The following is a 26,341-nucleotide window of genomic DNA, read 5'->3' on the forward strand; positions in this document are numbered from 1 at the left end:
AAAAAGATCTTGGAGTGATCATACAAGAAAATCTGAGCCCTGATAAACACATAAGCAAGATATTTGGACTATCATATAAGATGTTGACTAATATAAGAGTGGCATTTCATTACATGGATAAAGATAGCCCTGAGCTCGCTCCATAATGAGAAACACTGGCTGGGTGACCAGCAGATGACCATGATGAATTACACACACACACACACACACACACACACACACAATGACTTAAATTGAACTGTTTCCTTCAGACAAGTTAGACTGCATAGGGGGAATTTTCAACAGAAAGCAGGCTAGAAATGCAACCTGATGAACTGAAGTGTTCACCATCTGTTCTCACTAATGGAAGACCAGTTTGTGCATATGTGGGGCAGCTTGCAGTCTTGGTGTATATAAGCAAAGGCATACTTACAATGACCATGTCGAGATGACAAATTTCTTGGAACAAATTCATAGATATCTACAGAGATATCCATGGCTATGGAAAGTTGAGAGTAATTAATACTCAGACAAAAACAAGGGAACAGTAGTCTTTGTTGTGCTTGTGACTAGTAGAAGTCAAGAAATGAATCAGCAGTAATAGACATCTCTTGCAATATTTACTTCAACACTTTTTTCGTAATTGTGAGCATCCTAGCTATGCTGAGAATCATAATCTCCAGATGGTGTGGAAGAAAATTTTTTTTTTTTATGCAAGAGGGAGACCTGCCAAGGGCAACAAAACATAAAAAAAAAAAAAAAAAAAAAAAAAAAAAAAAAAAAGGCCCACTGAAACTGCAGGTTCCCTCAAAACTTTTAAAGGAATTAACCAAAGAATAGGATCAAATGTCTTGAAACTTCCCTTTTAAAAGAATGGTGTTGCCATGATGTTGATTTGGTGCTAACTGAGACCTAGTGGATGTGAGGGTGTATGTATGACCTTCAAGGTTAGGTCAATCAGATTCAGCTAAAACCAAGCATGTATGACAGGCTTTAGTCTCCACTAATGTAGGATGATGAGACACGTCTTATTCATTCATCCCATTCATGGTCTTACACTTCTTACATCTGATTATTTTTTCTCTTACTGCTTTCATTTTCTTCATACACAGCTATTGTAACATTTTGCTCCCCTTGTTCTTAATAATAATAATAATAATAATAATAATAATAATAATAATAATAACAAAAACAATAACAACAATTCAGTATGTAGGCATATCTACTTATACTGCAACATAATTCTACATTCTTGTAAGCTGCAAATTACAGAACTATAGGACCATCATTTTACTTTGTATGAATGGTCTGGAAAGAGGAAGACCTAAAAGAGAATATACGGTTAAATGGTTATACTATACAATGTATGGTCAAAATGTTGATGATGAGCATGAATGGACGATGGAGGTTCCTTACTACATTGACTGACAATATACAGATGTGCAATGAGGAATCAGATTTTCATTATAAAACCACATGTAAAGCTGGTCTGGTGTCCACATCAGTTTTAACATTCAATTTCACATTGCATAAAGCAAGTAACAGTTATATGGTAGAAGCAAAAAAACAAGACAATGATACGCTTACTCTCCATTGCAAAGTACAAAAGAATGCATACAAAGAATGGCATACATAACATTTGACAGAAAGACAGAATATCATGACATAAACAAACAGGGAAGCATTTAAGACACAGCAGGGGAATAGCTGTGCGCCTCGGCCATGATTGGCTGGGCCTCACACTCCGATAGTGGCTCCACATCCTCCTCTTCCTCATCACACAGCTCTGAAATAATACACCAAAGCATTTCCCTCCATTCAAAGTGGTTTTCCAATAGGTGCATCATCAAAGCAGAACAATGAAAAAGAAAGGTGATAAGGGACATTCTCAACTATATGTTTGTTCTCATGCAAGGAAAAAGATAAGTGTAATTTGGGTATGGGAAAATAAAAAGTACTAGAATAAATAAACAATAATAGCAATAATAATAATAATAATGACAATAACAGCAGCAATAATAATAATAATAATAATAATAATAATAATAATAATAATAATAATAATAATAATAATAATTTACTTATACTAATGTAACATTCTCCTTTAATGTAAGGAGCTAAGGCAAGATGTCTCACTATTGGAGAGAAGATACAGAGAAGGATGTCCCAAGTCTTCTTGTTCCCTTTTACCTGTTGTCTTTTTCAACACAGTGGGTATGGTAGCAGCAATCTTCTTATCCAACCACAGAGTGTGTGGACAGGCTATGTCCCATCATGAGCCCTTCTACTCTACACTAAGTAACATACAAGAAATACTATGTTGAAATGAACCAACAAAAATAAGTAGCCTGATAAATAAATGAATGAATGTATAAATAAATTAATTAATTAACTAAAATAAATAAATGTACATTTACCTAAAGACTTACCTTCTTAAAGTCAATTGCAGTGTTTTAATTATTTTCACCTGTATTAATTACAATAAGATCTAAATAATACAATTATCTTTCATATGAATATCTGAAAAAGAGACATTTAAGAGTTTGATCACAATTTGAAAATGGCAATCTGGTTCCAAAAATTCTTGACCTTCAAATTTTTATTGTCATTTCATCTTTCTTAATAATGACTTTTTGCTGAAACAAAGAGAACTGTTATGAACATCAAATAAACTTGCATGAAAGTGATCTCTGAATAAAGTCAGTTGAATTGTATTGTGACTCCTCATCTTTCCTTTCCTGTCACTTGTTTCTTCCAACTCTGCCTTGTCATTTTAGTATCACTTTTTACAATTCATCTTGTCTCTGTAAGCTGAACTTCTTAGTAATTATGCCTGTTGCTGATACCTTCTATACTACATTAATAGTTCTTTAAGTTCAAGAAGCCATAATGCAGCATTAAAAGTAGTCAAGATGGAAATACATGAAGAAAAAATAATGGTACAGAAATAATGAATGTGGTAATACACAAGGCCTGTACAGAGAGACAGGATATCTTTATATTAACATCCTGACACTGGACACCCAGTACAAAGACCATCTTTCTCTCTTTTCCCCTCTTTCTATGAAACCAATCATTATATATTGGTCTCATTACTTTTATAATTATAATATTCAAATAATTTCTGTTTTATACCCACATTCAAGATATTACATCTTTGTAGCACACTTAGGCATCACAGAACTACACCAGATGATTATCCTCATAAAGATCTTAATATATATTAATTGTTATTTTTCTTTAGGCAAAATACTAACAGAAACAAAAATTGATATACTATCTGATTTTTTTTTTTTTTTTCAATATCATTAAAAATTATAAACAAATGTCCCAAATATGAATGTGAACAGAAATCATACTCATACTATGGTATCAGAGAGGAAAGGATTCTCATATTGCGACATAATTACATTCTGGGAGATGTAAAATAAACTACATATCTATGTATGGGAACTGTGAAAAAAATAATAAATAAAAAAAAAATGAATAAATAAATAAATAAATAAATATATATATATATATATATATATATATATATATATATATATATATATATATATATATATATATATATATAATATGAATGAATATTGTTGAAAAGATCTGTTACAACAAAGGTGAATAACAGGGAGTATGGAGTCATGTAAAGATGAAAAATAAACAGATCACATGAGGATAAATAAATGACCATAAATAAAAAATGAATGGAGCTAGGAATACATAAGATGGAAAGAAAAGAAAAGAAAAGTCTAAAATTAAGTAGAGTGTCAGCAACAGAGATCAACACACAGAAACTATGGGAGATAAGTAAAACTGAGGAGTGAGAAAGAGTGCACAACAATAACAATAAAATAAAAAATAAAATAAAAAAAACTGTCTCAGCAGGCATCTTAAATCAGAATGTAACAAGGGGATGTGACATGAAGAGTTATGTACTATTGATATTGTGGAACACTGTGTATGAGAGAGAGAGAGAGAGAGAGAGAGAGAGAGAGAGAGAGAGAGAGAGAGAGAGAGAGAGAGAGAGAGAGAGAGAGAGAGAGAGAGAGAGAGAGAGAGAGAGAGAGAGAGAGAGAGAGAGAGAGAGAGAGAGAGAGAGATACAGTACAATTTTTGTCTTATCTTATCAGGAGTCAAGCTAGATCTAACATAGTCATGAAAGAAATTAGGATATGTAACTGCTATGATGAGGTGAAGGTTCAATGGCCTAGATTGTAGGTCACCAACAGTACAGTTCACTTTGCTCCTCCTTACATAAAGAGCCTCTTTTTCTTCAGATTGCTCCCATGAGGAACTTAATGCCACAAGCAGAATTAATAATTATGATGACAATGGTAATGATGGTAATGTAGTAAATGTCACTATATAACACAACAGTAGTAAGGAAAAGTATTATTACCTAAGATTTGTTCCACAAATTAAATCATTACTATACATATTCAAATATCTTTACATTATATCAACATAACAAAGGATGAGGCTCAGATTTTATATGAATGCAAATATTTTTCCAGTTACACAAGTCAGGTATAAATCTTAATACAGTGGTACTTCGCGATAACAAACCTTGCAGTAACAGATTTCACTCAATTATGGACTGGTCAGATACTAACCAAAACTTTTTTGGGCCATAATTTTTTTTTTCCCCCCATGAATCCATAGTTCCTGCATGGCCGTATGGATAAACACACATATGACAAGATAAACATGTCAAAAAAGGCTGTGTTTATATAGTCCTGCATGCTAGATACCTTTATAATTTCTTTTGTTCATCCAAAACTTATAATAGGGTGGAGAGTGGCAATTGCTTGCCTGTGTGGGTCACCAAAGTGACACTCATGTTGAACTGGGATCCTGGGCTGGTTGGACCTGTGGCCTGCCAAAGTGAATTGCTAAATAGGCATTTCTGTTTGAATGTTGTTGGGCAAGTGAGGATAATGACACTGCCACAACGCGAGAGAGAGAGAGAGAGAGAGAGAGAGAGAGAGAGAGAGAGAGAGAGAGAGAGAGAGAGAGAGAGAGAGAGAGAGAGAGAGAGAGAGAGAGAGAGAGAGAGAGAGAGAGAGAGAGAGAGAGAGAGAGAGAGAGAGAGAGAGAGAGAGAGAGAGAGAGAGAGAGAGAGAGAGAGAGAGAGAGAGAGAGCAGCGGTGTGGTGGAACGCGCTCACTACTGATGTGAATGTGAGGGGCCTGTCCACACAGCAAATTAAGGTAGCAGCCCATAGATGGTTGCATCTACACCCTCCTTAATGTCAAGTTTGAACAAAATATTTCGCCTAGGATGTACATAGTATTTTTAAGTATTCATTTAATATTATCTATTAAAATTAAGTTTAGTTATTACTACATTACAATTTGTATATAATGTAAATGTAAGGGCAGTAGCTTTAAGATAGCTCACCTACGGCAAGGATGAGCTTTAGCGTAGACATACTAAACTGTCCAATGTAACATACATAACCACCTGTTTAAATAAAAATAAAAAATAAAGAGAGAGAGAGAGAGAGAGAGAGAGAGAGAGAGAGAGAGAGAGAGAGAGAGAGAGAGAGAGAGAGAGAGAGAGAGAGAGAGAGAGAGAGAGAGAGCCGTGGTTGAGGAAAATGCAGATGACAAACAACCACCAACAAAAATTTCCCCAATCACATGATTTTTTCTTCATTTACCAGTCTTTGGAGGTCTACAATTTTGTTTCTTTCTTCTCTTAACTGAGGGTAATTTAGTATGAAGTGGGCTAGATGACAAAATGACCAAATTGTGTCATCAGCATGGTTGGTAGAAAGTAAGCAGTCAACAGCACACCCACCCAATCTCTCTCTCTCTCTCTCTCTCTCTCTCTCTCTCTCTCTCTCTCTCTCTCTCTCTCTCGTATTTCTTCCAAGAAGTACTTGTTCACATTATAGATTACTAAGTTTGATTGGCTGTGAGGGTGGCTATTTTGCTAGTTTGCAGCAGGGCAATACTCTAAAGCAAGACTGCATAATAAGCTGCAAGCCTGCAAGGTATCGACACTCAGCAGAGTCACACTTTCCTGCTAAGATGCTACGTTTAGGATAATTTTCTATAGAGAACATGCCTTAATTTTTACCTCATCGGCGATGCGGAACAAAAATTAGAAGGATTTCAAAAATAATTTTGGAAACACTAATTTATACAGAAACAGAAGGAGAGACAGGGTAAGAAGCTGGAGCAGGGTTAGAGAAATAAGGTAAGCCTGTGATCTATGGAGAGGTGGCAACAGAGTGAAGGTAGTCTACTCTGATCCTGATGATCCCTTGTCTTCCTCCCCTCCTCTGTCACCTCAGCAATGTCCTTCAGGTAGTTATTAAATGCTTATTTAGGATGCCACTGGACCACATGGGAATTGGCCATTACACCAAATGGGAAGCTGTATCTTTGATTCGTCAATTCTTGGTAAGACAAATTTCTATTATTGTACACTTCTTGAATAATAATAAACTTGCTATTTCAACACTGAAAGTAGAATAAGATGATTTAAATTACCAGAATATTTTTTTGTTATTAAAAAGAGAATAAATTACCAAAAAAAGGAAAAAAGGGGGTTTAAGGGCCTCACAGAAAAACCGCTCTCACTAACAGACAATTCACAGTAATGGAAAATCCCTCATTGCCAAAGTGTCCGTTATCGCGAGGCACCACTGTAACCAAGAATTGCTTCCCAACACCGTTAATACAATACAAACGCAGATATTGATTGTGGTGAATGACTAATAATTCCATACCTTTACATGGTATACACAGAGACAGTGAGATTATAAAAGAGAAATAACATTCCCAAACATTATTATTATTCTTGAACCATTAAAAATAATGATCACAAAAATTAATCTGACATTTTCTTCCAGATACCAATTTGAATTTCAAAGCCTACAATTTCTTGCTAGTATGTTTTTTTGTGTCCTTTCATGAGTCAGTTTTGCTGATTTACAGTGACTACATATGACATTAAAACAAGGGACACACTGAGATTCTGACATCTTGAATAAAAACAGAACTTTGGTTGAATATCATAAATAGAGCAAGGGTCTTATGTAGCTAAATATTTCTGTAAGTATTGGTGCTGTAACTGTATTTGTCTTGTGTTTGTTGCAAATATTTTACAATTTGCCATCTTACTTTTACTTCACTAATTACAAAGCTTCCCTGAAACTTATGCATATTCTTGTAGTAGAAAAAATAAATAAAATAATGGAAATAATAATAATAATAATAATAATAATAATAATAATAATAATAATAATAATAATAATAATAATAAATATATCTGAAAAATGCATTTAATTAGAAATGTAATTTAACAATATATTCCATTCAATACAGTGAACAATTTTCAATCACTATAAAATAATGAATTACTTAAAAATTTTGTAAATTATAAGTAACTGTATAAAATTATAGCTAGACTTGGTTTACATAATACTATCATGGTATCCAGAATAATCATGCTGATGTTGCAATATTAAATATATGTTTCATTTGTGGAATTGCAAAAAAAAGTTTAGATTAACCATAATGGATGATAACATTTAAATTTGGAGACCTCCATCTGTGGAAGCTATTTTTTGTTTGCAGTGCTTAGCTCTAATTACAAACAATCACAAACTTCATGTGTAAGAAAAAATAAGTTTTTATACTTAACAGTGCTTACTGAAAGAAATCTGCTTATATTCAATAGTGAGTATACTGTGATGCCAATTACGTGAGAATATTCTTCAGGGTCAGTTCAAAAGAAGAGGGGCAACTTTGACTGAAATAAGTTTTGGCACAAGATTTTGTTAAGTGTTGAAGGAGGTTAATTTACAGGCTAACTTTGCAATTATGAATTCATGGCAATAAGGGAGGTCTAAAAAGGCCTACATTGTTCACTTTTGGAAAAAATTATTACAGAATGAGTGATTACTTCATGCAAAATCAGTACAAGAAAAGCATTACTAATGGTGAACTTTATTCTTCCACTAAATACCTGACTACACTAAAGAGGAACCAATGTCCAGAATTGTACTTAGTTTTCTGTACTGACATACACTTATAAAATTTGGGCAATAAATTAATGAACCTCACCAAAGCTTAAGACAGTTCAGATGTACTGCCTTAACCCACTTCTAAAGTATGAAAAAAAGTCATAGTAAGAAGAAACTATTCAGTGGTACCCTGATTATGTCCTTAACCTGTTTCATAACCGAGAACACAACCCCATTTGGGCAGAAGCTGAATCTTCATTTCCAATTTAAATCAATGGGAAATTAATTAATCTATTCCAGAGTGAGTAAAGGTGGGAAGGAGGGAGTGAATGAGGGTGGTGGTGGTGGGCACACTCCACACGCACGCATGCATGCACGCACACACGCATACACACACACACACACTACCTGTGTGGCAGCACTAAGAGACCAAACTGTCCAACCTCCTTTAAAAATCCCTTGTCCCTGAGGCACTCTGGTAGCTGTGAATAGTCATTCAGAAATTTTTCATTGTCATTTAACACCTCTCTGGGCCAGATGACAGTCGTAAGTGTTTAACACTGCTCATCTAGCTGCCTGATATCCCCCAGAAAGTTTTGTAGGAAATATCAGTTCTTAAAAGCCTAAATGAGGAGTGAACCATGGAAGGCATGGCATGGACAATTAATCGTCTTCAGGACTTGACCTTAGTGGGAAGTCATGCCAAGGCTCTGATGAAGTCTCAGTCCTATTGTGATAATCCTTCTTGAGTATCACGACAGCAGGGTGCTAACGTATGAAGTGTCTTAAAAAAATTTGAAGCCAATCACCCCTATATGCCATACCTTTGTATGCAACAACCGCTCGAAAAAAAACACCAACTTGTGATTATTGCTTTTTCCTCCACCAAACTCTGATGAGAAACAGCCCAATTGGGCAGGTAAGCCAAGGACCTGTCTGCCTCTGCCTCAAGTCTCGCAGTGTCAGTTGATATAGAAGGGTGTTACAATTGTATGTACGGTACATATGTAAATATGCATGTATGTGTAGTTTGCATGTATTTTTGTTTGCTTATTTGTTAGTTTGTAATGCACACATCTAGAGTGAACATAAGCTTAGGCAGGATTAAATCTTTGAGTGTGAACACAATGGTTTTGCACCACCAGTAGTGCAGGTGCAAATTCTGGGCATCAAGAAAGAACAGAAGCTGGTTTGCACATGTACTATACAAACCTTTTCTTCGGTCGGTCCACCCAAGCTGTCCCAATAAATCATTCAGAAATATGAAAAATTCTGAAAACCAATCCATTCCTGGTCCCAAACAATTTGGATAAATAGTTATGTATGTACAGGTACATATGTATACATTTGAAAGAAGCACCTGAAAATAGGGTAAGCAAGTATATCATAATAAGAAAGACATGAGTAACATGGTTGCATAACAAACCCTGCCATGAAAGTGCCAAAACAAGAGTGAGAATTTTTCCAGTATTGTGAAGGAATAGCATCTTCATTAGCCAAGAGGTAGTAAATAATTATACATAATAACTTGTCTTTCATAAGTGATCCTGTGAACAATAAAATTCAAATTTCCATAGATGGTCTGTTTAAAGATGTGATGATATCATCCACAGCACAAAACAAGCAAATTCTGTCCAAGGCTAAATGAATGAAGGAGACAATCCAAATACATTATTATTGTTTCATTTGTATGGTGTATGGACGGATCATTAGTGATATCATATTCAATGTGAAAGTTACTTATAGACCATGCTTTTTTTCATTAATCATCACATGAGTCAAATTTACATTTGGAAGGTGTGTGTGTGTGTGTGTGTGTGTGTGTATTTACCTAGTTGTATTGTACAGGGTTCAAGTGGGGCTCATAGAGAGAGTGTGTGTAATTCACCTCGGGGTCCTGCTGGTCACCCAGCCAGTCTTCCCCATTACGGAGCGAGCTCAGAGCTCATAGACCAATCTTCGGGTAGGAATGAGACCACATCAACACACAACACACACCGGGAAAGCAAGGCCACAACCCCTCAAGTTACATCCCGTACCTATTTATTGCTAGGTGAACAGGGACCACACATTAAGAGGCTTGCCCATTTGCCTCGCCGCTTACCGGGACTCGAACCCGGCCCTCTCAATTGTGAATCGAGCGTGCTAACCACTACACTACGCGATGTGTGTGTGTGTGTGTGTATTTACCTAGTTGTAGTTTTACAGGGCCTGGGCTTTATGCTCGTGTGGTCCCGTCTCCATATCTACACTTATCCAATTTTTCTTTAAAACTATGTACACTCTTTGCTGACACCACTTCCTCACTCAAACTGTTCCAAGTCTCAACACATCTTTGCGGGAAACTAAATTTTTTAACATCTCTCAGACATCGTCCCTTCCTTAGTTTCTTACTATGCGATCTTGTGCTTCTAAAGTCATATTCTTCTCTCAGGATCAGTTTCTCATTATCCACTTCATCCATTCCATTAATCAATTTATAAACTTGTATCAGATCCCTCTCTCTTCTCTGCTCCAAGGTTGGTAGATCCATTGCCTTTAGTCTCTCCTCATATGCCATCCCTTTAAATTCTGGAACCATTCTTGTAGCCATTTTTGTAGTCTCTAATTTTCTTATGTGTTTCTTTTATGGGGAGTCCACACAACTCCTGCATATTCCAATCTAGGTCTTATTTTAGTACTTATCAATTTCTTCATCATTTCCTTGTCCATATAGTGAAATGCTACTCCAATATTCCTTAGCAAATTATACGTCTCTCTGAAAATTCTATCAATATGGCTTACCGGTTGATTATTTTCTTCCATTGTCACTCCCAAGTCCTTTTCCTTTTTACTTTTTCTAGTTCTACTCCATCTCCCATCTTATAGATTCCCACTGGTCGTCTTTCACTTTTTCCCATTTCCATGACATGGCTTTTGTCCACATTGAATTCCATCTCCCATTTTTGCTCCATTTCCAGATCTTGTTTAAGTCTTCCTGTAGTATTTCACAATCCTCTTTTGTTTAATGACTCTGCACAGTTTCGCATCGTCCGCAAACAGATTTATGTAGCTGTTCACTCCTCTGGCATGTCATTTATATATACGAGAAAAAGTATTGGTGCCAATACTGACCCTGTGGCACTCCGCTGTCTACTGTTCTCCACTTGGACTTCATATCTTTAACTATCGTCCTTATTTCTCTCCCCTTAAGTAATTCTTCATCCATCTCAATGTGCTTCCTTTTAAGCCACCCTTCTCCTCTAACTTCCATAGTAATCTTTCATGTGGCACTTTATCAAAAGCCTTTTTTAGATCTAAATAAATACAGTCAACCCATCCTCTCTCTCTTGTACTTTATCAACTATTCTAGAGTAGAAACTCAATAAATTTGTCACACATGACCGACCTTTTCTAAAACCAAATTGGCTATTTGATAATATTTTGTTGTCTTCAAGAAACTCAATCCATTGCTTCTTTATTACTTTTTCACACATCTTGCATATTACACTAGTTAGTGATACCGGTCTGTAATTTAAAGGTTCTTCCTTCCTTCCGCTCTTATATATGGGAACCACCTCAGCTCTTTTCCACTCCACTGGCACTGTTCCATTTTCTATTGAGCATTTTATGATGTTGTATATTGGACTTGCTAGTTCTTCCCTACATTCTTTCAGTATTCTGCCTGAGACTTCATCCGGTCCCATTGCCTTTTCCTCATCCAATTCCGTCATCAACTTTTTATTTCAAGCTTGGTTACTTTAATCTCTTTCATATAGACAGTCTCTATTACCCTGTGGTCTTTCAAATTTGGATTCCTTAGTAAAGACCTCATGAAATTTACTATTTAACAGTTCTGCCATACTTTTTGGGTCTTCCACCATTCCGTTTTCTCCTTTTAACCTTTCTATTGTTTCTTTTTGTCTTATTTTTCCATTTATGAATCTGTAGAACAATTTTGGTTGTTCCTTACATTTTTCGACAATGTCCTTTTCATAGTTCTTTTCTTCTTCCTTTCTCACCTTAGCATATTCATTTCTTGCTGTTTTGAAGTTTTCCTTATTTTCTGGATTTCTGTTTCTTCTCCACCTTTTCCATGCTCCATCTCGTTTCTCCTTTGCCCTAGCACATCTTGCATTAAACCAATCTTTCTTTCCTTCTTCTTTAGGTCTATATTTTGGAACATATTCCTGACCCCAGTTTTGTATATTTCCAAAAATAAGTTATATTTCTCTTGAACCGTTAATGAGTTTTCCATCTCCTCCCAGTTTACGTTTTAAAATAGTTCTTGAGATTCTCAATATCAGCCTTTCTGTAATTTAATCGGTCTCCTTTGTATGATTCATCTCTATCTTCCTTTCCTTCTTCTATATCCATTTCTAATATTACATGGTCACTCTTTCCCAATGGGCACTTGTATCTTATATCATCGTTAATTGGTATATCCCTTGTAAAACTAGGTCTAATCTTGCCGGCTCATCGTTTCCTCTGAATCTTGTGTTTTCCTTTACTCTTTGGACCATCAAATTATCTATCATTAGGTTCAGGAATCTATCTCCCAGGCATCTTCCCCATACCACTTTCATAATTTTCCCAGTCTACCTCCTTACAGTTGAAATCTCCTACCAATATCACTTTTCTCCTTTCCTTAATGATTCTTGTAAGACTCCTTATTGTGTCATCTATCATGTCTCTATATTCTTGGTTAGTCCATGAGTTTGTTTTGGTGGCACATATGTTCCAATGATTGTTAACTCCTTTTGTTAATATGCATCTTAACATACAGTATTTCTGATTTTCCTTCCCCAAACTCCACTTGATTTACCACTATCTCCTTCCTTAACATCATCATGACTCCTCCTCCTCCTTTACCCACTCTGTCTCTCCTCCATATATTATACCTTTTATCTATGTCTATTTTTATTGCCTCATTTAACTTTGTTTCCACCAGGCATACAATATCTGGTTCTTCTTTCTTTATGTAATCTCTTAATTCTAATTTACTAGATAAAATCCCATCTATGTTTGTATACATCATTTTAATCTCTTGTTCTTATCATTTTTAGTTAAACTTGCTCCATTTTTTCTCTTCTTTCTCTTTTATATACCATTTCCTTATCCTGTCTCCTATAATTCTCCAAAAATGCCTTCTTCTCCTCCTCTGACCTTTCATTATTTTTTCTCTTGCTTCTGCCACCAGTTCATTGTGTCTCTTCCTTTCCTCCTCGTTTCTATTTTTCTTTATATATATATCTTTGCAACCTTCTGTTTCTCTGAGTTTTGTTTTTCTATATAGTACTTCTTCTGCTGCTGCTTGTGATTTTAGTAATATCTTAATTGGTCTCACTGTTCCTTCTTGATATGGTCCCATTCTATGGATTTCTTCTACTTCCTCTTCTAAGTTCTGTCTATCCTCGTCATTCAGATGTTTTAGTAGGTCTTTTACTGATTTCATTTCGTCTTTTTCCCTTCTTGGTCTATATTTAACATTTTTTCTTTCAGTCCAAAAATAATTACACTCTTCTTTTTTCCGCAATTTCTCTTACTAAATTTTCTTTTTCTTGAGGACTCCTATCATTTTGCTTGTCATATTTTCATCTCTTTCTTTTAACTGTTCTTGAAATACTTCTTGAAATGATTCCTTGTCTTTCTTATCTTGGATTCTCCATGCTTGTACTTCTTTTTAATCACGTCTTGTACTCTTTCTTCTTCTTTGTTAACTAGATCTTTTAGCTTTCTCTTTTCTTTCTCGGCTTTACTGAGTCCTTCTTCCATCAATTTCTTGTAGTTCGCTATTTGGACTTTTAATTCTTCATTTTCGGTTCTTAGCCTAGTTTCGTTTTCTTCCACTCTTTTTATCCTTTCTTTCAATTTCTGGAGCTCTTTATCCTGTTCTTCATTCTCTTTCATTCCCATACTCTCCTTTATCAATTTATCTAATTTACGTTCGATAGTCAAGACTCTATCAAATAGTGAAGTTTGCGCCGTATCAAAGCCTTCAAATTCTCTTTTTCCCTCACCAACATTGTCATCATCAGCTTTTATTCTTTCCCTTGTCACATACCTGCATTTAGATGGAATATCTTTCTCACTCATTATTATTTAACACTGTATTCATGAAAAAAAAAAAAAAAAAAAAATGAGTCCACACTTTTCGCCCAGGCCACTGTAAACCCAAACAAAGGTAGTGAAGATCAGCTGATTCTCGGGAGCGACGGTATTGCGTGCTTCCTGTACCGCGTCTCGTCTCGTGTAATTCACTGTTTGATCTGCAGCAGTCTCTGACGAGACAGCCAGACGTTACCCTACGGAACGAGCTCAGAGCTCATTATTTCCGATCTTCGGATAGGCCTGAGACCAGGCACACACTACACACCGGGACATCAAAGTCACAACTCCTCGATTTACATCCCTTACCTACTCACTGCTAGGTGAACAGGGGCTACACGTGAAAGGAGACACACCCAAATATCTCCACCCAGCCAGGGAATCGAACCCCGGCCCTCTGGCTTGTGAAGCCAGTGCTCTAACCACTGAGCTACCTTTTTGTGTGTGTGTGTGTGTGTGTGTGTGTGTGTGTGTGTGTGTGTGTGTGTGTGTGTGTGTGTGTGTGTGTGTGTGTGTCCTGTGTGTGTGTGTGTGTGTGTGTGTGTGTGTGTGTGTGTGTGTGTGTGTGTGTGTGTGTGTGTGTGTGTGTGTTTATTTACTTAGTTGTGGTTTACGATATAGTACAGTATAGTATCCCATCTCTATATCAATTATCCAGTTTCTTCTTAAAGGCATGGAAATTTTTGGCTTTTACTATTTCCTCACTAAGTTTGTTCCATTTATCAAACTTCTATGAGGAAAACTACACTTTTTAATGTCTCTTCTACAATTTTTCTTTCTTCAATTTCATGCTGTGTTGCTTTACGTAATGCTGTGTCCCCTCGTACTCTGTGAGTCAAATAGTCTCCTCTATCCATGTTCTCCATACCATTTACCACTCTATAGATATTCATCAAGTACATATGTGTGTGTGTGTGTGTGTGTGTGTGTGTGTGTGTGTGTGTGTGTGTGTGTGTGTGTGTGTGTGTGTGTGTGTGTGTGTGTTCACTGTTTGATCTGCTGCAGTCTCTGACGAGACAGCCAGACATTACCCTACGGAACGAGCTCAGAGCTCATTATTTCCGATCTTCGGATAGGCCTGAGACCAGGCACACACCATACACAGGGACAGCAAGGTCACAACTCCTCGATTTACATCCCGTACCTACTCACTGCTAGGTGAACAGGGGCTACACGTGAAAGGAGACACACCCAAATATCTCCACCCGGCCAGAATCGAACCCCGGTCCTCTGGCTTGTGAAGCCAGTGCTCTAACCACTGAGCTACCGGGCCGTGTGTGTGTGTGTGTGTGTGTATTTACCTAATTGTAATTACCTTTTATTGTACGGGGTTCGAGCAGGGCTCATTGTGTCCTGTCTCCACGTCTCAACTGATCCAATTTTTCTTTGAAGTTACGCACATTATTTGCTGAAACAACTTCATCATTCAATGCATTCCACTTTTCCATCGTTCTATGTGGAAAACTGTAATTTCCAATATCCTTCACACACTACCTCATCCTAATCTTTACATGTCTTCTTGTCCTTCCAGCTTCTTCTGTCACCAGCACCAGGTCTTCCTTTCCTAATTTTTGAATGCCATTTCCTATTTCATACATTGTTATTAGGTCTCATTCTCTTCTATCTTGTAAGGTTGGCAGTCCCATTTCCTTCAGCCATTCTTCATATGTAAGGTCCTTTAGCACCATCTTTGTAGCTATCTTTTCGATCCGTTCTAATCTTCTTATATCTTTTTTAGAGTTCAGTGACCACACCACAGCTGCATATTCCAGCTTAGGATGTATCATGCTCATGATAATTTTTTTTCATCATATCTTTGTCCATGAATTGAAATGCCACTCTAATATTAGTCAACATTTTATGTGCTAATCCAAATATCTTAATTATGTGTTTTTTGGGGTTCAGATTTTCCTGTATAATCACTCTTAGATCTTTTTTCTCTTTTAGTCTTCATTATTTGTTCCTCTCTCACCAGATAGTTCCATACCAGTATTTTCTTACTCTTTCCTAGTTCGATTACGTGATATTTTTCGGCATTGACTCTAATTTCTATTTTTTATTCCACTCGTAGATCTTGTTTATACCTTCCTGCAGCAGCAAACAGTCCTCATGGGTTTTGATTACTCTTAGCAATTTTGCATCATCAGCAAACAAATTAATATAACTGTTTACCCCATTATGAATGTCATTTCCATATATTTGGAACATAATAGGGGCTAACACTGACCCTTGTGGCACTCCACATGTTACTTTACTTTAAGATGAGTATGTATCTCTTATCACAGTTCTCATCTTTCTGTCCTTCAAGTAATCCCTTATCCATTCTAACAAAATTCCTCTCAGTCCTATGCTCTCTGCCATGAGGGACTTCATCAAAAGCCTTTTCTTTTATGTCCAAGTATACTGTGCCCACCCACCCATCTCTGCTTTCCAGTCCTTCTATTACTCTTAAGTAGAAACTTGATAAGTTCGACACACATAACTGTCCTGTCCTAAACCCAAATTGTCTATTCAATGTAACTTCTTCCAGATATTTAACCCATATTTCTTTGATAACTATTTCACTTAACTTTCCCACAATACTTATGACACTGGTCTGTTTTTTTATGGCTCAGTTGACTTTTCTTCTTTGAATATTGGGATTATGTTGGCTCTCTTCCATTCCAGTGGTACTCTCCCTTCTTTCAATGAACTTGTAATCATTTCCCAAATTGAATCTAACAGTTGCTCTTTACATTCTTTTAGCGCCCAGCCTGATACACAATTCAGCCCCATTGCTTTCCTGACAACCAAATTATCTAGTAATCCTCCAATATTTTTTGTGCACTATGATTTCTTGTAATTTGGCAACACAATGTCCTATTTGGTTCTGCAAAATCCTCTTCAGTGAACAGAGTTTTAAAGCTCTCATTCATTATTTAACTAATTTCCTTTGTTGTTTGGTATGTCTTCCCTCCTCTAATTTTTTTTTCTTATGTGTCCTTATTCTTCATCTTACTATTTATAAATTTGTAAAAAAAAGAAGTTGGGTTCATCTTCACTTTTTCACACAATATCTTTTTCAAAGTTTCTTTCTTCCTCTCTCCTTACTCAAATATATCCATTTCTTACATTCTTATACTGCTGTCTGTTGTTTTCATTTCTCTGCTTTTTGAGTTTCTTCCAAGCTTTATCTTTTGCCTTTTTAGCTTCTATACATCTGGCACTGTACCAAGTGTGTATACTTTTCTTTATTCTTTATTCTATAGATTCAACACTCCCTCGTTATATTTCTGTAGGAATATTTCATATTTCCCATGTATTGTCCTTACATTCATAATGTTCCTCCATTAAATAACAGCAAAAATTTCTTTAAACTTTTCAAAATCTGCTCTTACATAATTTAATCTTTCTTTTTTTAAGTCTTCTCTGTATCTTATCCCATCCTCTTCCTGGATTTCCAACTCTAATGTTACATGATCACTTCTTCCTATCAGAATCAGATTAAGGTATTGTATGCTGGGAGGAGGCTCTGGTTTCTTTGTGAATACTAGGTCAAGCAATGATGGTTGTTCTTCCCCCCTTTATCATGTAGACTCTTCCAAATACAATCCATTGTATATGTGATAGCCAACTGTAACACCTCCTTGCTCCATTGTCCAGCATCACCCATTACTTCCATCTCTCTCCAGTTTACTCTTTTACAGTTAATGTCTCCTACTAATAGTATTCTTCCATCTCTTCTTATCATATTATCTAAGCACTTAATCACCTCTCTTTGCATATCCTTATGTTCCTCAGTTACTCATGTACAGTAAAACCCCGATTATCCGAAAACGGATTATCCAAAAAACGGGATTATCCGAAATCAATTTGGATAATGCAATTAAAATTCAAATTTATTCTATACTAAAATGTTCTAAAACATTAAAAACATGAAAATAAATATAAATAACTATATATTTACTATTAACACATCATTAAAATTATCCCATGAACTTTGTTTTGTTTCTCCATATTTGGCGTTTGTAATTTGGCGAATATGCATTATGACTGATTGGCATCCCTAGTTAACATTTTTTTTGCCTACTCATGATAAAAAGATTCATTCGGTTTGTGTAATTCTGTCGCTTCGGCTTGGCTTCTGTAATTCAGTTTTGCATATTCAGGCATGGTCGATAATTTATCTTCAGTTCTTTATTTGATTTAAGATGTATCAGTACTTGACACCCTTTTTTGTTTTCCTTCTGTCCTTTCATTTGTTAGCCTAATTTGTTTCATACAGCTTGCCAAGGGGAACACTCTTAAAGTAAAGACTGTTTTCATTACTGGGATAAAACTTTTCGGAAGGTGTGCTATATTCTGATCTGATTTAATTTTCTTTTCTTTTGCTTTTCAACTTACTCTTCAACTACTTTAGCTAATTCTAATAACATTTAAAATAACATTTAAAATTAATAAGAACAATTAAAATAAATACGTTTTACTCGTGCATTGTTTAGCATATCGTGCGTTTGTTTTCTTTCAGTGTTTACAATCGGCAGTTGTCAGTCATGCCACTGTGTTTACACTCACCAGCCACATTCTAAAACCTGTGTTTCTACCTTGGTTCTTTCATCATAGTATTTTTTTTTAGGTAAAAATTCATAAATCTGGATTATCAAAAAAATCAGCTTATTCAAAAGAGGCTTTCCCCCTTTCGTTTCATATAATCGGGGGTTTACTGTATTTGTCTTAAGTGGCACATACGTAACTATGATTTTCCTTTTCTTCAATTCCTCTGTTTTGATTGTTACTTCTATTACTTCCACCATAGCATCACCATATTGCACTTCCTCCACACATATATTATCACGAACCATTATTAGCACTCCTCCTCCCCCTTTCCCCTTCCTGTCTCTTCTCCAACTATTATATACCTCTTCCTTAAAGCTAACATGGATCTCTTCTTTGAGTTTTGTTTCTACTATGCATATTACATCCAGTCTTTTTTCTTTTAAATAATGTCTAACCTCCAACACAATGGATAACAACCCATCTATATTAGTATAAGTCACTCTTTAATTTCTTGCCTCTTCCATGACCTCCTTCTTCTGTAGATACCACTTCTTTAGTCTCAAATCTAGAACCCTCCGTAGAAATTCTTTTTCTCGATCTCTGTCCTTTTCTTGTATTTTTCCTTAGCTTTATTTCTTAGCACTTTCTCCTTCTCCCTCTCTTCCAGGTTCATCCCTTTTTATCCATATATCCTTAGATTCAGTATCATCAGCCAGCTTCCCTTTTCTTATTATAATTTCCTGCACTGCCACCTGCGATCACATTCACACTTTTTCATTGGTCTCTTACCCCCTTTACTAAATCTTCCCAACCTAATCACTTCCTCCACTTCCTGGTCCAATTCCTGTGTGCTGTCCTGGACTTGCTTGATAATAGTTTTTTGCCAATTCTCTCTTCTCGCTCTCTCACGAACTAGTTCGGATTTTTTTTTTTTTTTTTTTTTTGTGTGTGTGTGTGTGTGTGTGTGTGTGTGTGTGTGTGTGTGTGTGTGTGTGTGTGTGTGTGTGTGTATTTACCTAGTTGTAGTTTTACAGGGCCTGGGCTTTATGCTTGTGTGGCCCCGTCTCCATATCTACACTTATCCGATCCTTCTTTAAAAGTATGCACACTCGTTGCAGACACTACTTCTTCATTTAAACTGTTCCACGTCTCAATACATCTTTGGAAACTATATTTTTAACATCTCTCAGACATCTTCCTTTCTCAGCTTTTACTATGCAATCTTGTGCTTCGAATGTCAAATTCTTCTCTCAGGATCAGTTTCTCATTATCCACCTGGTCTATTCCATTGATCAATTTATAAACTTGTATCAGATCTCCTCTCTCCCTTCTTTGTTCCAGGGTTGGTAGATTCATAGCCTTTAGTCTCTCCTCATATATCATCCCTTCAAATTCTGGAACCATTCTTGTAGCCATTTTTGTAGTCTCTCCAACTTCCTTATGTGTTTCTTTTTATGAGGGGTCCACACTACTCCTGCATATTCCAATCTGGGTCTTATTATAGTACTTATCAATTTCTTCATCATTTCTTTGTCCATGTAGTGAAATGCTACTCCAATATTCCTAAGCAAATTATATGTCTCTCTAAAAATTCTATCAATATGGCTTACCGGTTGATTGTTTTCTTCCATCGTCACTCCTAAGTCCTTTTCCTTTTTTACTTTCTTCAGTTCTACTCCATCTCCCATCTTATAGATTCCCACGGGTCGTCTTTCATTCTTTCCCATTTCTATGACATGGCTTTTGTCCACATTGAATTCCATTTCCCACTTTTTACTCCATTCCCAGATCTTATTTAGGTCTTCTTGCAGTATTTCACAATCCTCTTTTTGCTTTATAACTCTGCACAGTTTTGTATCATCTGCAAACAAATTTATGTAGCTGTTCACTCCTTCTGGCATGTCATTAATATAAATGAGGAAAAGTATTGGTGCCAATACTGACCCCTGCAGCACTCCACTTTCTACTGCTCTCCACTTGGACTTCATATCTTTAACTGTCCTTATTTCTCTCCCCCTCAAATAATTTTCTATCCATCTCAATGTGCTTCCTTTTAAGCCACTCTTCTCCTCTAACTTCCATAGTAATCTTGCATGTGGCACTTTGTTGAATGCCTTTTTTAAATCCAAATAAATATAGTCAACCTATCCCTCTCTCTCTTGTACTCTATCAACTATTCTAGAATAGAAACTCAATAAATTAGTTACACACGACCGTGTGTGTGTGTGTGTGTGTGTGTGTGTGTGTGTGTGTGTGTGTGTGTAAACGGTAGTAGAAAGGCATTGTTATCTTATCTCCTGTTTGTTTCACTAATAAAAACTTAAGAGCCTAAAATCAGTTCAGATGATTACAATGTCTGGTTCAGTTCTTCTAATACTTTGTACCACATTAAAGATAAGAAATGATTGAGTAGGCTCCTATAGGAAAAGGAAGCTTCATCTTTTTTTTTTTTTTTTTTTTAAATTGACAGTACACAATGTGTGTGTGTGTGTGTGTGTGTGTGTGTGTGTGTGTGTGTGTGTGTGTGTGTGTGTGTGTGTGTGTGTGTGTGTGTGTGTGTGTGTGTGTGCATGTGTGTGTGTGTGTGTGTGTGTAATTCACCACAGTCACCTGGTGGTCACCCAGCCAGCCTTCCCCATTACGGAGTGCTCTCAGAACTCAGAGACCGATCTTCGGGTAGGACTGAGACCACAACACACTCCACACACTGGGAAAGCGAGGCCACAACCCCTCGAGTTACATCCCGTACCTACTTGTTGTTAAGTGAACAGAGGCTACACATTAAGAGGCTTGCCCATTTGCCTCACCATGACCGAGACTCGAACCTGGGCCTTTTCAGTTGTGAGCTGAGCGTGCTAACCACTACACTATGCAGAATGTGTGTGTGTGTGTGTGTGTGTGTGTGTGTGTGTGTGTGTGTGTGTGTGTGTGTGTGTGTGTGTGTGTGTGTGTGTGTGTGTGTGTGCACACTGATTAGTGTAAAGTACCATACTCAATCCATTTGTGTTACCCAAAATAGTTATTACATATGTTATTCCAGAGAAATCATTCTATTTATGAAATTTATTTACTTTCACACTTAACGTACTGGAAAAATATGTGCTTTCTTGTTTTCTTTATAAGCCTCTATAAATTCTTACTAAACAGCTCATTATCCAAGGATATTCATATGTTAATCTTAAATTTTTAAAAATGCAACAGTTTTCTGCTGAGCAAATCTACATTTTCTTATTTTCTTGCCAAAGGTACTGGACTGATTTCTTTCTGTACTTGTTTGACTCTTTGCTTAAAACTTTGTCATTGCATAATTTACAAAGCAACAAATTAAAGGGTTCTACAACAAAATCATGTTGTTTGTGACATTTACCACAATATTACAAAACCCACGGCCAAAATAGAGAGACAAGACAATAAGCACCAAAAATATTAGTATCTAAAATAAAACAGTGAACCATACTGAAAAATCAACATACATAATGGATATGAAAGACTGTGTGCTTGTATTGAATAATAGAAAGAAGAAAAAAGTATATAAATATAATTTTGAAATCTGTACTGTAAACTTAATAGTACCTGAGAGAAAATACTGAAACATATGAGAATGAAAAGTGAAATGGCAAAACTAGTGATTTCATAAAACCTTAACAATAAATCTACAAGCAAAATGATGACTAGACAGCAAAAATATTCATCCCTACAAATCTTTGGCTACTGTACTTTGATATCAGTCTATGTGACTGTATAGTTATATATAAAATAGTGATTGTATATCAAGGTAAACTTCTAAGTAGAAAATTCATTCGTGAGAATAATTACAGAAATTGCAATTGGTCTCATAAGAAATATTCCTACCCTCTTTCTCTCTCCTGGGAGGTAGCAGACAAAGGATAGCAAGAGCCATAGTGGCATGCCACACAGAATGCACATAGTAGTAGTTGTCGTGAGTCTCAAAGAAGGCATAACAGATGAGGCCTGAGGCAGCTAATAGAACCCCAGGAAGGAGAGATGTCAACCAGTACTGTTTAGATGGAAAGCAGCTCTGCTGCTGTTTACAGTGCCAGATCTGGGGAAACAAAAAATTACAATGTCAGTCAAAATAAGTATGATAAGTATAAATCAGTCATTCTCACTGACTCACTATGCTTGCAACAATATTCTGTATACCAAAAGCTGAACCAAGTAAGCTGTACAAGCCAATGCACACATGCCAAATATTGTTTGCTAATGCCAAATTCAGTTACTTTTATTGTTTTTACTACATCTTACACTGAATTCACAAACTACATTTTATCATAATTTGATTAAAATTAACAAGCAATAACAATTACATTTAAACACATACAACTGCAAATATTCATGTATGTGCACAAGCACATGCATCACATCCCACAGATGTCTATTATGGAGAGCACATTCTAATGATCAATTGCCAACATATCTCAAAATGATTATGAACACACACATTTGTCAAAAATAAAGCTTCCTTCTCTCTTATCTTCAAGTTCTTTAAACACTTCTTATCAAAACTGACATATTATGATTACACAAATAATGCATGACAATTTACTGTTAATCTTACATATATTCATAAATACTGACACAAATTTTCAGCTTCTGTTGAATCATCACTTACCCAAGATGAGGCCATTACTAAGAATGCCGAGACAGAGGGCACAACAAACACCCACAAGCCAGTTCTGTCGTATTCCACACCAAGAGCAACAATCTGTGAAGAGTGAAGAAAAACTCAAGGTTTAACTGCCTGTAAACTTAACACACACACACACACACACACACACACACACACACACACACACACACACACACACACACACGCACACACACATACAAATGTAATGAGACTTGGAACAGTTTGAGTGAGGAAGTGGTGTCAGCAAAGTGTGTGCATAGTTTTAAAGAAAAATTGGATAAGTGTAGATATGGAGACGGGGCCTTACAAGCATTAAGCCCAGGCCCTGTAAAACTACAACTAGGTAAATACAAACACACACACACACACAAGCCAGAGGACCGGGGTTCAATTCCCCGGCCGGGTGGAGATATTTGGGTGTGTCTCCTTTCACGTGTAGCCCCTGTTCACCTAGCAGTGAGTAGGTACGGGATGTAAATCGAGGAGTTGTGACCTTGTTGTCCCGGTGTGTGGTGTGTGCCTGGTCTCAGGCCTATCCGAAGATCGGAAATAATGAGCTCTGAGCTCGTTCCGTAGGGTAACGTCTGGCTGTCTCGTCAGAGACTGCAGCAGATCAAACAGTGAAACACACACACACACACACACACACACACAGACACAGTTTCCCGCAAAGATGTGTTGAAACGTGGAACAGTTTGAATGAAGAAGTAGTGTCTGCAACAAGTGTACACAGTTTTAAAGAAAGATTGGATAAGTATAGATATGGAGATGGGGCCACACGTATCCTTTCTAGTTTCTTGATATCATTCTGCCTATATAACGATCATACCACTGCTGCATATTCTAGTCTAGGTCTTATCATAGTGGTTAATATCTTTTTCATCATACTTTTATCCATGTAATTGAATGCTACCCTGATGTTTGTAAGTGTCTTGTATGTTGAAGCAAATAATCCATTTATATGTATTTCTGGAGTCAGGGTGTTTTGTATAATCACTCCCAGGTCTTTCTCTTCTCTTCTTTTCATTATAATCTCTTCACCCATTTTATATTCCCATGTAGGTCTTCTATTATTTTTACCCATTTCCATTACATGGCATTTCTTAGTATCAAATTCTAATTTCCAATTCTGGCTCCATCTCCAGATCTTATCAATATCTTTCTGTGATTCCATACAATCATTTTGTTTTTTTATAACTCTCAAAAGCTTGGCATTATCTCCAAACAAATTTATGTAGCTACTCAAACTCTCTTGTATATCGTTGACATATATTTGGAACATTATTGGTGCCAAAACTGAACCCTGTGGTACGCCACTGGTTACAGCGTTCCAACTTGATGGTGTATCTCTTATCACTGCCCTCATTTCCCTATCTGTTGAGTAATCTGTCATCCAATTTAAGATATTTCCCTTAATTCTGCCCATGTGTTCTATTTTCCATAGGAGTCTTCCCTGTGGTTTTCTGTAAAAAGCCTTTTTAATGTCTAGATACACTGCATCCACCCATCCATCTCTTCCTTGTACTTCATCTATTATTCTTGTATAAAAGCTTAGTAAGTTTGTTATACATGATCTTGCTTTTCTAAAACCAAATTGGGAGTTATTAATGATTTCATTTCTCTCCAGATATTCCAACCATTTTTCTTTGATAACAATTTCACAGATCTTACCCACCACACTAGTTAGTGACACTGGTCTATAATTTAGGGGCTCAGTCATTTTTTCTCCTTTGTATAATGGGACTATATTAACTCTTTTCCATTCCTTTGGTACCTTCCCTTAAAGAGTTGTTAATTACATCCCAAATTGGTTCTACCAGTTGGTCACTACATTCCCTTAGTGTCCATCCTGACACTCCATCTGGTCCCATTGCCTTCCTCACATCCACCTTTTCTAGCAATTCTCTAATTTTCTGTTTTCTGACAACAATGTCTCTTAATCCCTCCTGTGCTGCTGGGTTGATTGGCTTTATAAACTCTCCCTCTTCATTAAATACTCCTGTACATACAGTCTAGGTCTGCTTCTCAACACCTGATGTTGGAGTGTGTTCCTCCGGGAGCTCCTGGCAACACAGCCGCTCACAACGAAATCCTTGGTGTGTGTGTGTGTGTGTGTGTGTGTGTGTGTGTGTGTGTGTGTGTGTGTGTGTGTGTGTGTGTGTGTGTGTGTGTGTGTGTGTGTGTTTGTGTGTGTGTGTGTGTGTGTATATTTACCTAGTTGTATTGTACAAGGTTCGAGCGGGGCTCATAGAGTCCTGTCTCCATGTCTCCATTTATCTAATTTTTCCTTAAAGTTATGCACATCATGTGCTGTAACAACTTAATTATCCAATGCATTCCATTTTTCCACCGTTCTATGTGGAAAACTGTATTTTCCAACATCCTTCACACACTGCCTCATCCTGATCTTTTCATGTCCTCTTGTCCTTCCATCTTCTTCTATCTATGGCGTATGATTTGATTCCGTCATACGTCTGGCAGCACTACTCTGTTCCATCTCTATCTGTCTCTCTCTCTCGCTTCCTTCTTTCCGTATATACGATCCGAAACTTATTTAATATGGAGACAGGAGAACCTATGGCCTCCTCTCTCCCTACCTGTACATATGTCTAGGCCAGTCTCGAGCTCCTGTTGTAGCTTTTCCCTGTGAGCTTCTCAGATCCATCTGGTCGGCACGATGTCTACATGCACTGTGTGTGTGTGTGTGTATTTACCTAATTGTATTTACCTAATTGTAACATACGGGAAAAGAGCTATGCTCGTGTTGTCCCGTCTCCATATCTATTAATGTCCAGCTTTTTCTTAAAATCATGAATATTCCTTGCGTTGACCACTTCCACGTCTAAACTATTCCATGCTTCCACCCTTCTATGAGGGAAGCTATATTTTTTCACATCTCTCCTATAAGTGGCCATTTTAGTTTTTCCCATGCCCTCTCGACATTCTTCCATTCCACATACACAGATCTTCCCTATCCATTTTTCCATGCCAATCATCACTCTGTATATTGCTATCAGGTCTCCCTTTCTCTTCTGTTTTCCAGGGTTGGAAGTTGCATTCTTTTCAGTCTGTCTTCATAAGTCAAATCTCTTAAGTCAGGCACCATTTTG

General features: G+C 36.6%; 1 protein-coding gene across 2 annotated transcripts in view; it reads right to left on the bottom strand.

The window, feature by feature from the left end:
• Positions 1–781: 781 nt before the first annotated feature.
• The window catches only part of LOC123516538 (post-GPI attachment to proteins factor 6-like), a 60,499-nt gene continuing 34,939 nt past the window's right edge, over positions 782–26,341 (bottom strand). For both annotated transcript variants that reach the window (XM_045275972.1, XM_045275974.1), the window contains exons 14-16: positions 23,214–23,306; positions 22,433–22,643; positions 782–1,765 (exon numbers count right to left, since the gene is read on the bottom strand). In XM_045275972.1, coding sequence (XP_045131907.1) covers positions 1,665–1,765; positions 22,433–22,643; positions 23,214–23,306 — 405 coding nt within the window. In that variant the 3' untranslated portion in view covers positions 782–1,664. The remainder of the gene's footprint in view (positions 1,766–22,432; positions 22,644–23,213; positions 23,307–26,341) is intronic.

The sequence above is a fragment of the Portunus trituberculatus genome, chromosome 41 (assembly GCF_017591435.1).
Source record: "Portunus trituberculatus isolate SZX2019 chromosome 41, ASM1759143v1, whole genome shotgun sequence".
Lineage (NCBI taxonomy): Eukaryota > Metazoa > Arthropoda > Malacostraca > Decapoda > Portunidae > Portunus > Portunus trituberculatus.